Below are 18,155 nucleotides of genomic sequence, written 5' to 3'. Positions count from 1 at the left end.
TTGCACAACATTGTAAATGTACCAAATGCCACTGAGTTGTACACTTTAAAATAATTAATTTTATCTTATATGAATTTCATCTCAATAAAAACATTTAGTTCATCTGAGAAATACCTTTTCCTCATAGATTCTCAATTTGCTTGGTAAAAGTCTTAATAGTGTTTTAGACATATCACGGAAAGTTATATTTCAGGATCTTTAAGTAGTTAGCATTACTGTATAATGAGCAGATATATTCAAATTATTTAATTTGATGAGGAGGATAGGTGACAATTTAAATATGATGGAGAGAATAGATCACAAATATAGAAGGGCAAAAATAATGTTTTATTATACTGTTTGGGCCTTCTAAGCACAGCTACAACAAAAGTTACTTCTTTTGACACAGCTGCAATCCTGCAGCTATGAAGATGAACTGCATCTTCATGTTCCCCAGAAGTATGATAAACTTAACTCAGTGTCGCTTCTCATGATTGTTTAAGATTTGAAGTAACCCCAAAAGGCAAAGATTGAAATGGTCTACTTTTGCAGATACTCCAGTTTCTTGTCCTTGCTCCTCAGTCTGTGCACTGGAGCAATGTATCATGTCGTTTGGAATCAACAAACCGAGTTTTATGGATATTACAAGACTTTGTCTTACTCTCGGGTTTCTTCCTTTCTCCTGCTGATTGATACATGGTAGCAGTGACAGTTTTTGACAATGTTGGATGACATGGGGGTTGTAAATAGTGCTAACTCCTACAGATAGCACAAAGTCCTTGAGAGGAGGAGGGTGAAAGCACAGACATCATTGGATGTATATAGGGTCTGGAATAGGATCAGGCTAATACTAGTGTTTAAAAGAGCAGGATTAGGAACAAGGAATGAGTTAAGGCTACAGATTAGGCTAAGAAATTGCATGTTCCTGATCATAGTAGTTCACATCATCAGAAGATCACATAATCAGAATAAATAAGATGCCAAATAAATTTCTTAGTGGAATCATGATTACCACATTGTTAAAAATCATTGGAAATCCTTAGTTGGAACTAATTACTTTTTAGAATAAGAAAGATCTGCTGCAGATTTTCATTTGGATTTCCATTACTTTCTTAAGCATATTGTAAAATACACATAACCTGTAATTTCCTATTTTAACATGTTCAGTTTTAGTGGCATTAGGTACCTTCACATTGTTGTGCAACCATCACCACTGTCCATCTCCAGAACTTTTTCATCATCCCAAACTGAAACTCTGTACCCATTAAACAATAACCCCTGTTCTCCCCTCCCCTCAGCCCCTAGTACCACTGTTCTACTTTCTGTCTCTCTGAATTTGCCTTTTCAAGATACCTTGTATAAGTGGAATCATACAATATTTGTCCTTTTGTGTCTGACTTATTTCACTTACCATAATGTCTTACAGGTTTCCATTACTTTTTAAAATACAGAGTATTATTATCTTATTGAACTGTCCAGTTAATTGCTGTCATAATCTTGAAATGTTAGAATATTTTATGATTCGCCCATAGGCCCCATTCTCTTCTCTGTTTGCTCTCCCTGGGTGACCTCATCCAATCCTATGATTTCAACTAGTGTGTAAATGCTGACTACTCCTGAATTTATATCTCTGATCAAGATTTTTGTCTGGATTTCTAGATTCATATCCAAATGCATACTTGGCTTCTGCACATAGATGTCTAATAGGAATCTCAAACTAAATATGACCACATCAGAATTCTTTGTGTGTGTGTGTGTTAGGAAGATTGGCCCTGAGCTAATATGTGTTGCTAGTCTTCCTCTTTTTGGTCCCTGAACTAACATCTTTGCCAGTGTTCCTCTACTTTGTATATGGGATGCCACCACAGCATGGCTTGAGCAGTGTGTAGGTCTGCACCCAGGATCTGAACCTCCAAACCCCGAGCCAGCTAAGCGGAGTGTGCGAACTTAACCACTTATGCTATTGGGATGGTCCTTCAGAATTCTTGATTTCCTTCCCCCAAAATCCGCTTGTACTCCAACTTCCCTCACTTAACCTAAATAAAACAAAATAGTTACTGCTAAAAATCCAGGAATTATCCTTGATTCTTTTCTCTCCTTTATCTTTCTGTTCTCCTCTTTTTTCCTATTCTGCCATTTTAGCTTCCTATATATTTACTACATAAATAACTATTAAAAGCTCACTATTAATGAGACTCATTTATATACTTGATTATACATGATTCAAATTACTGCCTTTTCACATAGCATATTTCATATATTTTTCATAGTTGCTCTGCTGGGGATTTAAAAATTTTCTTTGGGTAGATGTTTTTAATATAGGTCCTCACTAAAAGCTGGGTGGGAGAATGTGTATAAAAGTAATTTTGCAGCCATGTCTGCTGGCCTTTCAGTTTTGCTTTTGTAATATATCCTAAATCTGCCTGTTTCTCTCCATGCTAGTTCAGGCCAGCATCATTTGTTGCTTAGGGTACTAGAGTAGTCTCCTTCTTCTGTTTCCCTTCAGTTGATTCCCTATCATCTGTTCTCCAACAGCATCCACAGGGATGTTTAAAATTTTTTTTTATTTTTTAAAGATTGGCAACAGTTGTTAGCTCAGGTGCCAATCTTCTTCTTTTTTTTTCCTCCTTCTTCTCCCCAAAGCCTCCCAGTATGTAGTTGCATATTCGAGTTGTAAGTGCCTCTGGTTGTGCCATGTGGGATGCTACCGCAGCATGACTTGATGAGCGGTGCCATGTCTGCACCCAGGATCCGAACCGGCAAAACCCTGCACCACCAAAGCGGAGCGTGCGAACTTAACCACTCGGCCACTGGGTTGGCCCCGAATTTTTTTTTTTTTTTAATAATTATAGATTCAAAGGAAGTTGCAAAGATAGTACAGAGATGTCCCTTGTACTCTTCTCTCAGGTCCCCCTTTGGTTTCATCTTCTGTAACTATAGAACATTATCAAACCCAGGAAATTAACATTGGAATAAAATGTGAGCATAGTTCTGTGTCATTTTATCACATGTATAGATTTGTGTATCCACCACTACAATCGGGATGAAGAGCTATCTCATCTCCACAAAGAGATCCCTCTCATGCTACCTGTTTATAGTCATCCCCCCCACCACGCTCCACTATCCCTGACCACTCAGTGATATTTTTAAAACATGACTCGGGTCATATTACTACCTACTTCAAAGCTACCATAACTGCTTCCAGTCAGAATAAAATTCAAACTTTTATGGTGACGTGCAAACCTGCTTCTCTCTCTGACCTCACTTAATAACACTGTTCCCCTTATAATTAAATACCACAGCTACACTTCCATCTTTCTGTAGCTCTAATATAGTGGTTCTCAAAGTGTGATCCCTGGACCAGCAACAGCAGTATCCCCTGGAAATTTGTTAGAGATGCAAATTTTCAAACTCCATGCCAGACCTACTGAATCAGGAAGTCTAGGGGTGGAGTCCAGCAATCCTGTGTTTTAAGAAGTCTTTGAAGGTGACTCTGAAACATGCTAAAGTTTGAGGATGACTGCTCTAACAAGTCAAACTCTGCCACATGTCAACTTCTGCAGTAGCTTTTCCTTCTGTCTGGAATACCTTTTAACCCATCACTCACCCATATTCCCATTACTGGCTCTTTCTTGCATTTATATCTTTCTTAAAAATCCCTCTACAGGAGCTGGCCCTGTGGCCAAGTGGTTAAGTTTGCACACTCCTCTTTAGTGGCCCAGGGTTTCACAGGTTTGGATCCTGGGCTTGGACCTAGCACTGCTCATCAAGCCATGCTGAGGTGGCGTCCCACATAGCTCAACTAGAAGGATATACAACTAAAATATACAACTACATACTGAGAGGCTTTGGGGAGAAGGGGGAAAAAAAGAGGAAAATTGGCAACAGCTGTTAGCTCAGGGACAATGTTTTAAAAAAAAAAAAAAAAACCCCTCTACAGAGAGGACTTTCCTCAATATCCAGTGTAAAATAGCTGCTCATTTATTTCCTGTCATATCTCTTTATTTTACTCTTTCGTATATTGCCTGTCATCGTCTTATATTTTTCTTATTCATTAGTTTCTTATCTGTTTTTCCCTCCGTTAGCTTTTATAGTCTCAAAGAGTAGTACCTTGTTTGTTTTGTTCATCTCCTGATGCCCAGGGCCTGGAGTAGTGCTTGTTAAATGGTAGGCAAACAATAAATATCCCCTGAATTATTAAATGTTGTTAGCTATATTCCCCAGGAGTATAAAATTATATTCCCCAGGACAACTTTACAGAGCAACTAAAACAAATGTTGTCTATAGGCAGAATATTTATACATTTTATTACGATTCCAGATATGAAATATAATCTAGAAAGAGAAAAAATTCCTACATGTTCTTTCCTTTATCCCACAGTGCTTGTACCTATTTAATTTATGCATTTATATCAGATACCCCCTCCCCCTTCATCATTAAATCACTGGTTATTTTACTAGGCTTAAGTTAAGATCCCCAAATCCTTGATCAGCCAGCTGCTGCCCAGGAATGTACAGGCCATGGGACACTTTGGACAGATATTCTCCATCACTGGTTAAGCACTCCCCCTACTTCCAGTCTAGTGTTCTACCCAGATTAGACGACCCTTTTGCCCTATCTTCCCTCTGCTCTCTCCTCCTAGGCAGCAGTTATCAATGGTAGAAGTACAGGCCAAGTGGTCTTCTTGGCTCATTTTTCCTAAGCCCATACTTTGGTCTTGTTCTGCGGATCTGAGCTACCCACCCCCTGCCAACTCTTCCTTGGTGTCTGATTAGCCTTTACAGGTAGAGGAATCCCCTCAGCAGGACATATCCTTACTTCTGATTTTCAGCTACAGAAGAAAGGGAGACGATATTCAGAGGAGACTAGTTCCTTTTAAAATTCCTTTAGTATACTGCCAGTAAAAACATAATGCTAATACAAAAGACTAATTGTGTCACAGAAGACATCATGTCCTTAACCTTTATCAGAGCTCTTCTTTGGAGATGGAAGGGGGTCAAGTGATTCCCTGTAAACATCACAAAGCAAGATTTTCCCCATTTATAATTAAGAAACTTTTAAGTATTATGTTTTGAAAATATTTCTGCTTGGTTATAGGTATGTAATTTTCTTTTAGAACTATTTATATTAAAAATCCTGAGCCAGCCCTAATGGCCCAGCAGTTAAAGTTTGGTGTGTTGTGCTTCAGCGGCTGGGGTTCGGTTCCTGGGCGCAGAATCACACCACTTGTCTGTCAGTAGCCATGCTGTGATGGCTGCTCACATAGAAGAACTAGAAGAACTTACAACTATACACAACTATGTACTGGATTTTGGTTGGGGAGGAGAGAAACCAAAAGGAGGAAGATTGGCAACAGATGTTAGCTTACAGCAAATCTTCCCCTGCAAAAAGAGAAAGAGAAAAAGGTTTTAAAAAAAAATGCCAAATTTGGGGTAATAAATTTTAGAACCTCTATACTGACCTGTACTCAAGTACTTCTGTTTTATTTACTGACTGACATACCTTTTTGAGTGTCTAGCAAATGTAAGTTACTTCAGGCCAGGACCATGTTTTTATATTCTACAGCATGCCTAATCGTAAGGCATTTGCAAGGCAGTCAGTAGATGTAGGAGTACTATAGAAACAATCTTGAGATGTATTAAAACAAGCAAATGGATCAAAAATCTATGGGCTATATTAATAGTTTTGTGATTGCTAACCAATTTTGGATATATAAGAAATGGATAATTACTAGACCAATTTCAAATATTAAAAGTATTTTCCATAAGTATTTTTTCATAGAAATTATTTTAATTCTAGTACTTTGTATAGATAGCCAAAGAAATGAGGTTAAATATTATGATCTCTATTATAACCTTTCGTTTTGTTTTCTGCTTTGCTTTCTCAATCCTTCTCATGTGATCCTGGATCTTGGGCTGTTAATGGAATGATTCTTGGATGCTGTGAACCCCAGAGCCAATTGTGAAGAATGGCAGGCCTCCAACCTCTCACAGTATGCATTCCTTCCTCCACCAGTACACAGGATCCTTCAAGAAGCCCCCATTGCGGAGACCACATAGCGTTATTGGAGGAAGCCTTGGCTCCTTCATGGCGATGCCTAGAAATGGAAGCAGATTAGGTAATTTGTCTGTTTTTTTTTTTTTTTTAACTTTCTGACTGTAGGTCATGTACATAGCTATGTTTTAGTTGTATGGAAGTCAGCTAGCCTTTAATGCCTGATTTTTCTTATAAGATAAAAATCAAGTTGAGAATGAGAGAGAGAGCAGAAAGATGGAAGGTTCTAGAAAGGTAGTACTGCTGCTAATACAGAGGAGTAACATTTGAAAACCTGTCCACCAGAAAGAAGACAAAACCCTTAAGAGGTGGATGCAAGATTTCAAGATGAATGGTAGCCTAAGATGGTGCTTAATTTAGGGTCATACTTTAGTAATTCCAGATTATCACTGTATGATAGCCCAGTGCAATAATTAGTATATATGATTATCACCTGAGTTGTTATTCTTAGGTCACTATGTCGTTTTTAAATATCTGGGAAAAACATATATCTGCAAGTTCTTATTTGTTTATTTCCCTGGTCTTTTTGATGCTGTCTTATTTATTTATCATGTTTATTTTTTTAAATGATTTTAAGCATAATTATTTTATAGTCTCATGGCATAATTATATTTACTGAAGTTTCTGGTGGTTTTATTCTGCTGCTTGCTTAATCTGCTTACTCTTGCCATAGTAGATTATTTCCTCATTTGTTTTGTTACTTTTGGGAGTATGAGCCTATCTACAGTGGGTTTGATCTATGGGAAATGTATGTGTAGCCTTTATCGCTAGAGGTGTAAGCCTATAGAATGGTGTGCTGGAGTTGGCTCACACTGGTTCATGAGAGATGATTGTTAAATTTTCAGGAATTTTGCAAGCTGGTTGTTAAACACAGCCATTATTAAAATTTAAATTATATAAACTTACAATTAAATAAGCTAAATTAAAAACAAAGGTAATGAATATTCAAAAGTCATTATTTACTAATTATTTTGCTGCACTTTACTATTACCTGTGCTTTTGGGGTTATTTCTTTCTATTGTATCTGTGTAGTTAAAATACTATGTAATATTGTGGATGTTTCTCCCAGCTACATGTTCAGTGATGTCTTGTTGGTAGCTTGAATTTGGCCGTGGAGGGAGTATTTACCCCATAGAAACTGGAAAACACACCAGATCAGGGCTTGATTTATTGTGTTGTTGATTGTCTAGACCAGGGGATGGCAAACTTTTTCTTTAAAGGGCCAGATAGTAAATTTTTCAGGTTTTGTGGGCCACATATACTTCTGTTGCATATTTTTTTTCTTTTTTAAATAACTTTTGTAAGATGCAAAAACCATTTTTAGCTTAGGGGCCATACAAAAACAGGTCACGTTTGCTGATCCCTGGTCTAAACTTGAGAAAGTGATGACTATGTTAGTCACGCAGATTAAATTTAAAAGTATGTTGTCTCTGTAGCTGTTACATTGTGAATGGCACAAAAATTGAGCCATTTGAGAAGTAAATATTCCTCTACTACTCAAAAGCCTATTAACTGACTCAGCAAAGAATTTGCTTACACCATTGTCAAATGAGTGAAGTTTTGACATAAGGCTTTATTATACCAACCAGTATTCATGTCAGAACTACACTCGTTCGTTAATGACATGAGCAATTTCTTGCTTGAGTCAGATGCTACTCAAGTATTTATTCATAGTCTGAGATTAATATGCTCCTTTGTAGTCCTTGTGCAGTAGAGCAGATGTATGTTTCTTGGTTTTTTTTTGAGGAGCGTTGGCCCTGAGCTAACATCTGTTCCCATCTTCCTCTATTTTATATGTGGGATGCCTGCCACAGCATGGCTTGATAAGCGGTGCATAGGTCCACACCAGGATCTGAACTGGTGAACCCCGGACTGCCAAAGGGGAGTGATGAACTTAATTGCTGTGCCACCGGGCTGGCCCCCAGATTTGTGTTTTAAGTCCTCCTTTACTGAAGGATGTAGCTGAGACTTTGAGAGTCTCATGCCTTTCTATAAGAAGCTCTCACTTGCAGCTCGGACACCTGAGGCTTCATCTTTTTTTCCCAGTGTGGCAGCTCAGCCTAAGCACCTTCTTCCCAAGATCAGCAACCCCTCCCATGATGGCCGATCAATTTATGCATAGTAGCTTTGGGCTTTCAGTTCTTTCTTTGTCTTTGATTCCTGGGTATTATCTTGCAAATTCAGCTATAAATTTTACAGTATTATTATATTTTATTCAATGTTTCCTTGAGGAAGGAAGATTTTCAGATTTTCCTGGAAATGGAAGGTGTAGTTCAATTATCTTAAACATTTTTAAAGTATAACAAAAGAATACTTAGCCTCAGATGTGTTAGATACTATCAGATTAGGAATCAGTCACCAATACACTGACTTTTACTGCTAAGTAAAATTTTGTTCGGATCTCAGTATAAACTTTCTCTAGAAATCTCTGTGTAATTGAAGTATATTCTTTTAAAGTACATATTGATCTATTAAAACCTATTACTATTGCAACTGCTTATCAGTGTGTATAATGATTTTCTCAATAATGTGTTACTAAGACAAAATACAGAAATGTATGAATTCTAAGACTGATTTGATGAGATCCTTGAATTTAGTTTTTTGTCAAATAGTTCTCATTTTTATAAGCAAATATTGTTCCTTAAAAGTTCAAATTTGTAGTTATAAAATACTAATATTTGTTTTACATATTGATATTTCATAGAACATTTCATTTGAAAGAAAGAGTCCAGTTATCTAATCTATTCGTTGATTTTTAGTTTATATTCAATTTATTGGAATTTTTTTGAGCACCTTCTAAGTACGAAGCACTTTAAGTTGTGGTAATACAAAAATGAATAAGCCAAATCCTGCCCCCAACTATCTCATAACTTGATGTAAAATCACATGAACCAAAAACTGCTCTTCAGTGCAGTAGTTGCAGCCATAGTAGTCATCTGTGTCTGACAGTAGAAAAGAATTCACTGAGTGATGACACCTGACCATAGTTTTGAAGAATAAGTATGAGTTCACCGACAAATTGATAAAATGGAGGAAGTCATCTCTTACAGATAAGGAAAAAAAAAGTATGTTAAAGTATTGCAGCATGAAACAACATGATACTTTTCGGGGAATGAATAAATTGTATAGAGAGAACTCATGGCAAGAGATGTGTTCGAGATCTAGCATTTGTTTCTGGTGGGCTACTCTTGCTAGATGAATTACAGGATGATTGACATGCAAATATATGAGCAGGTATATGAGTATACAAGTTTGTTTTTATTGTTTTTAATATTCTCAGATGGAATTAATCTCCCTCCCCTCTACTCCCATTTAACTTTTATCCCTATTGAAAAAATACCATAACCGACCTTGTATCACAGTTTAAATATGTCTTCCCCCCAACAGATTTTTGGCGGTCATAAATTCTTTTTTGTAGGTCTGGTACAAAGTAGATATTCAGTTTTTCAAAATTCGGTTCAATTTTTTGAATTGTTGTTGTTTTATTTTTTAACTCTTGTGGGAGGAGAAGCTGCATTAGCAGCTTTAAAAAAGTTTTTTAAAGAATATTCAAAGAACTGGCTCATTTGGCTGTAGACCCAATGGCACATTATTTAATGGAAAGAATACTAAACTAAGTAAAAGGCAAAAGACCAGGTTTCTCTTTTAGCTCTGCCTCTAAGCTGTATGACCTTTGAAAGTCATTTAACCTTTCAAGGTCTCAGTTCCCACATCTGGAAAATGAGAGAACTGACTAAATAATTCTCAAGTATTATTTCTAGTCTATAACTTCATTATTCAATTCTGGATAATAACTTGAATGTTAGGTTTTTTCCATAACTTTTCATAATCTGAGCTTGTAAAAGGATTTTTTACTACTATTTTAAAACATTTGAGTTATGTTTTGGTCTGTTATATACGCACACCTCTGGCACCCAGAATGTAGAAGACTTTGCTATGATTTTTATGTATTGGCTGTCTACGTCTTAACTGTAGTGATAATAAACTATGTGATAGAGTAGAGTATAATACTTATTTTCTAAGATAAATAATGTTTCATTTTCTGGTACAGATATTGTTCATGAAAATCTAAAAATGGGATCAGATGGTGAGAGTGACCAAGCTTCTGGGACATCATCTGATGAAGTCCAGTCACCTACAGGTGTTTGTCTTAGAAATCGTATACATAGACGGATCTCAATGGAGGTAACCATTTAAAAAACATAAATATTCTTGTATTTTTATGTTTGTGTGTATAAATACACATGCACACGTATATATCAGAGTACAGTCATGCAGGCTTAACAATGGGGATACATTCTGAGAAGTGCGTCATTAGGTGATTTCATCATTGTGCAAACATCATAGAGTGTACTTACACAAACTTAGATGGTATAGCCTACTACACACCCAGGCTACATGGTGCTAATCTTATGGGACCACCCTCTGTCGTAGTCCAAAACGTCATTATGCGGTGCATGACTGTAAATGCCTATTTGAAAATTCTCATGAAGGCAGGTGATACTTGTAAGAAAGTTGTTTCTTTGCATTAGTAAAGAGTAGTTTTGTCAAAATTTCCTTTTTTCTAATTATATACTATCCCAAGGCAAGTATACATTAATGATTTTTAACATTCTGCCTTTTGGAGGAAAGTAACAGTTTAGGATGGTGACAACTTCTCATTGGCTAAGCGGTGGTGCTTCTCATTGGCTGGGCTGTTGCCAAGAGGGGAGAAAAATCCACCTTCAGTAGTAAAGTAGTTGTACTTCCTGCTGGAGATGCAAGCATACATTGCTTCCCTCTTGGAGTAATTGATGATGTATGCTAGGGCATGAGAGCTCCCCCTACAGATCTTCCCGACTCCAATTTAGTTGAGGTTTCTTTTATTAATTTCCATATACGTTTGGGAATGTAGTATATTTCTATACTTAAGTCATATATCTCTCAATAAGAATTTATACAGTTCTTATACATCTCAATTTTGTTTCATGGTTTGGCTACTATTATGAATAGTAGGGGTTTGTTTTTATAGTATTTATATTTCTTGGTAGAATAATACAGGCAAGATTTTCTTTTAAGTTTCTTTCAGTTCACATTCTGTAATTAAATGAAACAAATGCAAATACCTTTTACTTCTTTTCATTGACATAGCGATAATAAAATATTTCAATTTTCTCAGTGTGTTACATACAAAATCATAAAATATCTAGTTGGTTAGTTAAACCAATCACATTTTGTGGTATAGTCTTTGCCTATTCCTGCTAGGTGGTATGATAATGTCAAAGTAAATTCCATGTGAATTTACCAATGAAAGGATTCAAATAACTGGGTTGCAGAGTACCATTTCAGTAAAACTACATTGTGTACTTCTGCTTACAGTAAATATGTTTACATTTCAGTATATTATGTATAATCAACATAGGTAACATTGCAACTGTGATAAAACTTTACAGTTATTTATCACTAGGAAATAATATATTAGAGCCCATGAATTCAAAGATCAGACGCCCTTGTCTTTTCTGTTTGTAGTTCCTGCAAATATCTTTTTCTTTTTCTTTTTTTTTTTTTTTGAAGGATTTAAATAAGCGGTTATCACTGCCTGCAGATATCAGAATACCTGATGGATATCTTGAAAAATTGCAGATAAACAGTCCACCGTTTGATCAACCAATGAGCCGAAGGTCTCGGAGAGCTTCCTTAGTAAGTTTTTAGTCTCCTATACCTACACCATCAGATCTGTTTGTTTGATTTTCTGGATGCAAGCATTTTATAGCAATTTTTATATTTGAATTTTGAATAACTAAATTTTATTACATTGCCTTCTGGATTTCATCACTTTCCATTCTTAAGGCTTTAAAGATGCATATTGGAATAGAATATAAGCTATATTTTATTTCAGTTTTTGATAAATTTTATTGATATATGCTAGATGTGCAGAATATGTACTAGATATATAAATATATATTAATATATACTAGATGTATAGAAAAGTCCGCAAACCATGCCCATATAGCTCAATGAACTTGTGCAAAGTTAACATACCTTTGTAACCACTACCCAGATCAATAAAAGAAAATTCCAGAAATCGCCTGCCTCCTACCTTTCTGTTCACTTTCGGCCCCCGCTTCTTCAACTGTAGCCATTATCCCTGCCTTCTAATGCCAAATATTAGTTTCACCCATATATTTCCCACTGTTTTGATTATATTATGTTTATAATATGTTTGAATATCTGGGAAGACTTTTTTGTTGTTTTGTTTTTAAAGCTTCAGTGCATAGTTGTGTATCCTAGCTGTTAGTTTAGTTGTCTGTGTGAGCCACTGCTACAGTATGACAACTGACAGATGGGTGGTGTGGTTCCACTACAGGGAAATGAACCTAGGCTGTGGCGGTGAAACCACTGAATCTTAACCACTGGACCACCAGGGCTGCCTCTGGAGACTTTTTTAAATCCTCATTCACATATAAGTTCTTATTTTTAAAATGCTTTTGATAGTCTTTTTCTGATTATTCTTAAACTTTTGAACTTTATATAAATTATTGAAGTGCACTTTATACAAATATATAAAATGTGTATTTATACAAGTTTATGTGTATATATTATACAATATGTATCCCAATATGTATGGAAGCAGATAATTTGTATTCTTTTTGTGGTTAGCTTCTTTTGCTTAATTTTATGCTTGCGTTTCATCTAGTTTGTTGTACGTGATTATGGTTCATTTGTTCTTATTGTCTCATGGTATTCCATTGTATGAGTATACTATACTTTATCCAGTCTTCTGTTGATAGACATTTCCATTTGGATTGTTTTTAGTTTTTGGCTGTTACCAAATAGTGCCTCTGAGACCATATGTTTTGGTTAACATATGTCAGCACTTCTGTTGGGTGTATACCTAGGAGCAGAATTGTTGGATCAGATTGTATGCGTATATTCAGCTTTCCTAGATACTGTCAAAACAGTTTCCAAAGTGGTTGTACCAATTTATACTCCCATGATTATTCTGGTTGCTCTCCATGGCAACAATGTAGCAATGTAGCTAGTGCTGCTTATTAAAATGGCAGCTTTCCCTCTTTCACTGTCACCTTTGACTTAAATTGAGGTGATCGTATATGTGAGGATCTCTTTTGTTTGACTATGGTCCTATAGTAGAGGTACGTATAAAGTGCTATGTGGCAACAAGAGACAGTGAATAAAATGTCTTTGCACATCACAGGCTTACAGAGGAGACAGTGCTTGAGCTGGCTCTAGAAGAATGGGTAGAAATTTGTCAGGTTAACAGTGGATAAAAGGATGTTCTAAGGAAGAGACTTCATGTACTAAAACCCAGAAGAATGAATCTAGGTATGATTCGGGAAATTATAACTTTTATGAAGGCTAAATGTGGAATTAAGGAATCGGACTTGAAAGGATAGCATGGATCCAGACTGTAAAAAGCCTTAGATGTTAGACCAAGGAATCTGGACTTCATCCCATGTAATGGAAAGACTTCAAAGGTATTTATTTAAACAAGAGCTGACATGATCACATTTTTGTTTCATAACAATAGCTTTGGGAAAAGTTTAAAAGATGAAGTAGAAGGAGAGAAAGACTACAGGCAGGGAGATGAGTTAGGAATTATTCAAAATTAGGGATGATGTGGCAGTCATGAGGAAATGGAAAGTAGAACCCAGAGCCTAGGGACCACGTAGAAGTAAAATAGGCCGGACCTGGTACCCAGTTGAACTTTGAGTCTGAAGAAGGAGCAATTGATGAGGAATTTTGGTTTGTTGGCAGTTGTTATATCTCTTTTTAATGTATTATATCATGGAATGATTTTTGCCACCAAAAACTTCGGTTTGGGCTACATATTCTAAAGGATAAAATTACTTTATGCTCTGGGGCCAGCCCAGTGGTGCAGCAGTTAAGTTTGCATGTTCCACTTTGGCCGCCCGGGGTTTGCCAGTTTGCATCCCAGGTGCAGACCTACACACCACTTGTCAAACCATACTGTGGCAGGTGTCCCACATATAAAGCAGAGGAAGATGGGCATGGATGTTAACTCAGGCCCAGTCTTCCTCAGGAAAAAGAGGAGGATTGGCAGCAGATGTTAGCTCAGGGCTAATCTTTCTCAAAAAAAAAATTACTTTATGCTCTATGTAATATGAGCACATTGTTATTTGACATCAATATACAGTAAGGTAAAAGTATAATGCAAACTTGATTTTGAGATAGGTTTATGATCACCGTGGTGTTGCATCACTGCTTAAGACATTTTTATTCAAATAGCTTTGTCATTTCATTATCAAGGATTGGTAATTAGGATAAATTTTGGAGTTATTATATGTTCAGATTGGGACTAAAGGTACGATTTAATCACCATCAGTCTACATGAGATTAAGGAAAACAAGTGCCCTCTAATCAATGTTAAGTGACTGGAGTTTTTATTGTGTTTGAATGTTCCTACCTCCTGTGTTTTTTGATATGAAATGACTTTAGATTTCAGATTAATTGTGCCAGCTATGTTTTGGTTTCTGTCGATGCATACCTTTCATTATTCATCTACCTTACTGAAGCATGGTTTCTTTTGAAGTGTATTATAAAATTATTCTTCAATATCCTAGATTTATGTGTGAAGGGGAAGCATTAGAGAATGGATGGAAAGGAGATGGGAAAAGAAAAATATTCTTCACGTGTTAGAGGTCATGTTTCCATGAATAACAGACTCTATCTAAAAAATAAAATATTTTTTCAAGATAAAATATAAAATTTTAACCTTGTCTTTCTAAAATATAAAACTTTGTTTTTTATTTTCAATAGCAACGTATAATAAGTAGAGTAGTAAAAATAACATAAATCCTTTATTTGAGTAGGAATTAAGAAACAAGTCACAGAATTTATTTCTGGTAGAGAAAGATATACAGTAGGGCTGATTGGTTCTTCTATAAATTCATGGTCATCAACCTCAAATGGACCTTCAGTATTGCTTGGCTACCCTACTGTCTTTCTCTGGTTAACACTTCTCTCACTTTAAGCAGATGATCTCTCCTCCTACATGCTAAAGAAGAGAGAAACCATCAACCAGAAACCCTCTCATTTTCTAAATAACAAATGTGCAAATCTGTCCACACCTGTACTCATTCTGCTCTTTCCTTTCAATATTGAGGAATTGTCCTTCTTCCTATCCCATCTCCTCAGGATGCTTAAAATATTTGTTATTTCTATGCACTCACGTATGTTCATTCTCCCTCTCAATTCAATCCTTCCTATTGACTTTTTATTTAAATAAACTTTTTATTTTAGAATAGTTTTAGGGGGCTAGCCCGGTGGCACAGCAGTTAAGCTTGCACGTTCTGCTTTGGTGGCCCAGGGTTCAGCGGTTCGGAACCTGGGTGCAGACCTACACACTGCTTGTCAAGCTATGTTGTGGTGGGCATCCCACGTATAAAGTAGAGGAAGATGGGCATGGATGTTGGCTCAGGGCCAGTCTTCCTCAGCAAAAAGAGGAGGATTGGCAGCAGATGTTAGCTCAGGACTAATCTTCCTCAAAAAAAAATTGTGAGCTTTATGATACAGATGGATTTAACTTTGCCTTCTTTCAAGAACACATTTCTATCAGTAACACTAACTGGGTAATTCTCTCAAGGAGGGAAATGAGTGTTTGCAAAAATCTCCCTTTGTCCTCAGTGTTTCTCATATACACATTCTCTTGTAGAATGGCATCTTTAGAACTTTTGCACATACTTCGTTTGTTTTGAAGCTCAATTAGAACTACATTGCCAGCATGTTGATAGATCTTTACAACTGTGATACAGTGATTATGTTGCCAGAGCCACAGTAATCAAGAAATCTCCCATAATGCCACTTACAAATTACATTGAACTATAGGAAGGCTATTAGAATTTATAATTTAGGGGCCGGCCACATGGCTGAATGGTTAAGTTTGTGTGCTCTGTGTTGGTGGCCCAGGGTTTCGCCGGTTCAGATCTTAGGCGCGGACCTAGCACCACTTGTCAAGCCATGCTGAAGTGGTGTCCCACATGCCACAACTAGAAGGACCCACAACTAAAATATACAACTATGTATTGGAGGGCTTTGGAGAGATGAAGGGAATAAATAAATAAAATTTATTTTGGATTTTTAAAAAAAATTTTCATGTGATTACGCTGTAAGAGCCATCTGAACAGGAATTTGCTTGGGGCTTCCAAGAAGCCACATGTTCTCTTGGAGCAATGAAGTATCAGAAATTATTTTCATTTGTTTGGAAAGCAGAATTAAGGAGGTTTTTGTATTATATATAGTAAAGCATAAAGATTATTGGTCCATTCCTTTCGCTATTATTTCTGTTTTTATGAAACTTTAAAAATATTCTAGAATAATGTAAGATGGAACTCAGTGTATATCGTGAACTCAAGAAAGCAGGACTCATACTGTCATCTTCACTATATCCCCAGTACCTAGCATTGTGCTTGGTAAATGTTGAATAAATGAGCTTTGTCCTTTGTCCTCTGAATAATTTCTGTAGGAGAACATGTCAACAAGCTAGTCATTATATCTATTGTTAGTCTTGTCATGTTCAGCAGATAAAAATGCAAGCAAAATTTTCTAAAAATTCCATTTAAAGATTCAGTAAATAATATTGGATGTAATTATTAACTCCTTAAGATTGGAAGTTGTTAACATGGGCAGTGAGGTGGGTGCACTTTACCCTTTGAATTAGGTTCTGACAGACAATTCATTGGTATAACTGTGTCTTTTGTCTGAATTCTCTGCCTGCCTGCATGGGTGGAATTCAGTAATGCTATTTATTTTACAGATCGATTATTCAAATTTAAATTTAATTCATAATTTTAGTACAGTATTTACCTTATTTTTAAAAAGCAGACTTTCAGCATATTTTAATGATTTCACTAAATTTCATTCTCTGAAGAATGACTCTTTGTAATGTTAATTTTTGATACATCCCTTATACTTTATTCCTTATATACTTTATATAGTACAGTAATCTCTATAACATTTTTATCTTTATAGTTTTGAACTTGTAGTCTACTTATACATTCTTTAAAGCAAATCTCAGCATTTTTGTCACAGCCACCATTGGATCAAAGCGTATTTGATGTTTTAAGGGCATACTAGTATTTATTCATTTAAGATAAAAGAATGAATAAGAAAATTTCCCAACTCCTGATAAGAAAAAGTTCCTAGTTTGCCATTCTACTTTTCTATGTGCTTCTCATTGTTACAGATGATGACATTTTAATTTTATTTATTTTCAGAGACATTCATTGTTTTTTCATACTAGTTTCCATTTATTATCAATATAGTTTTCCTTCATAAAAGATAGGACACAAGACTAAAAATTCATGGCAGAAGTACAATAGTTCCATGTTTTTTAAATGTAAGCACCTGAATTCCAGAGTTAGGTGTAAGAAAATAAACACATTCTAGCATAGTTTGTGTGACCCTGGCAATTAGTCTTTTTTTTTCTGAAGTAAATTATTTAAGATCATATGTATAAGGGCTATTAAAAAAAACCATAAACTGAAAGATTATTCAAAATCAGGCTCTCATGTACCAAATAGTGAGCGGTTTACCACATTTTCCGTATTAAAATTAAAAACTTCATTTGTATTTGGACAGTGTTATGTATTATAGTTTTACTTTGTTATTCTGCTTAGTTATTGATAACAAAAAGCAATGACTTAATATCTCTGAGTCATACACAAGACAATACATGGGTGGATGGTATATGAAGGTTCCGAAAACTCATTTTTTTAATTAAATTTTTTTGAAAATACCATCTGTCGAAAAAAGTTTTAAGGAGTGCAAATAAAAGCAATTTTTCAGTCATTCAATAATCCCACCTGTGACCAAAGTTTCTAGTAGTTTACCAAAACTGTTGGACATGCAATTTTCTTCATGGCTTTTAACCATATATATATCATTGTAAAGAAAAAAGGATAAAAATAATTCCTTTGAGGGGCCCCTGCTACTTTTGGCCATTCAACTTTGGGCAGTTTATCCTGTTGTTCAATGTGGTGAGTGATGTTAAGTGAAATTGTCAAGTATCATTTTTATTTTACTCAACACCTCTGGAAAATTGCATATTTGAACCTCCAAAATTTGACTAAAACATAATATTTCATGATCTAGCATTATTTATA

General features: G+C 35.7%; 1 protein-coding gene across 6 annotated transcripts in view; it reads left to right on the top strand.

The window, feature by feature from the left end:
- Positions 1–18,155, top strand: part of CDK17 (cyclin dependent kinase 17) — a 113,775-nt gene that overhangs the window by 59,829 nt on the left and 35,791 nt on the right. For all 6 annotated transcript variants that reach the window (XM_044744900.2, XM_070507099.1, XM_070507098.1 and 3 more), the window contains 3 exons: positions 5,933–6,097; positions 10,085–10,218; positions 11,587–11,712. In XM_044744900.2, the coding sequence (XP_044600835.1) occupies positions 5,933–6,097; positions 10,085–10,218; positions 11,587–11,712 (425 nt within the window). The remainder of the gene's footprint in view (positions 1–5,932; positions 6,098–10,084; positions 10,219–11,586; positions 11,713–18,155) is intronic.

The sequence above is a fragment of the Equus asinus genome, chromosome 4 (assembly GCF_041296235.1).
Source record: "Equus asinus isolate D_3611 breed Donkey chromosome 4, EquAss-T2T_v2, whole genome shotgun sequence".
Classification (NCBI taxonomy): Eukaryota; Metazoa; Chordata; class Mammalia; order Perissodactyla; family Equidae; genus Equus; species Equus asinus.
This window is presented reverse-complemented; position numbering and strand designations above follow the sequence as displayed.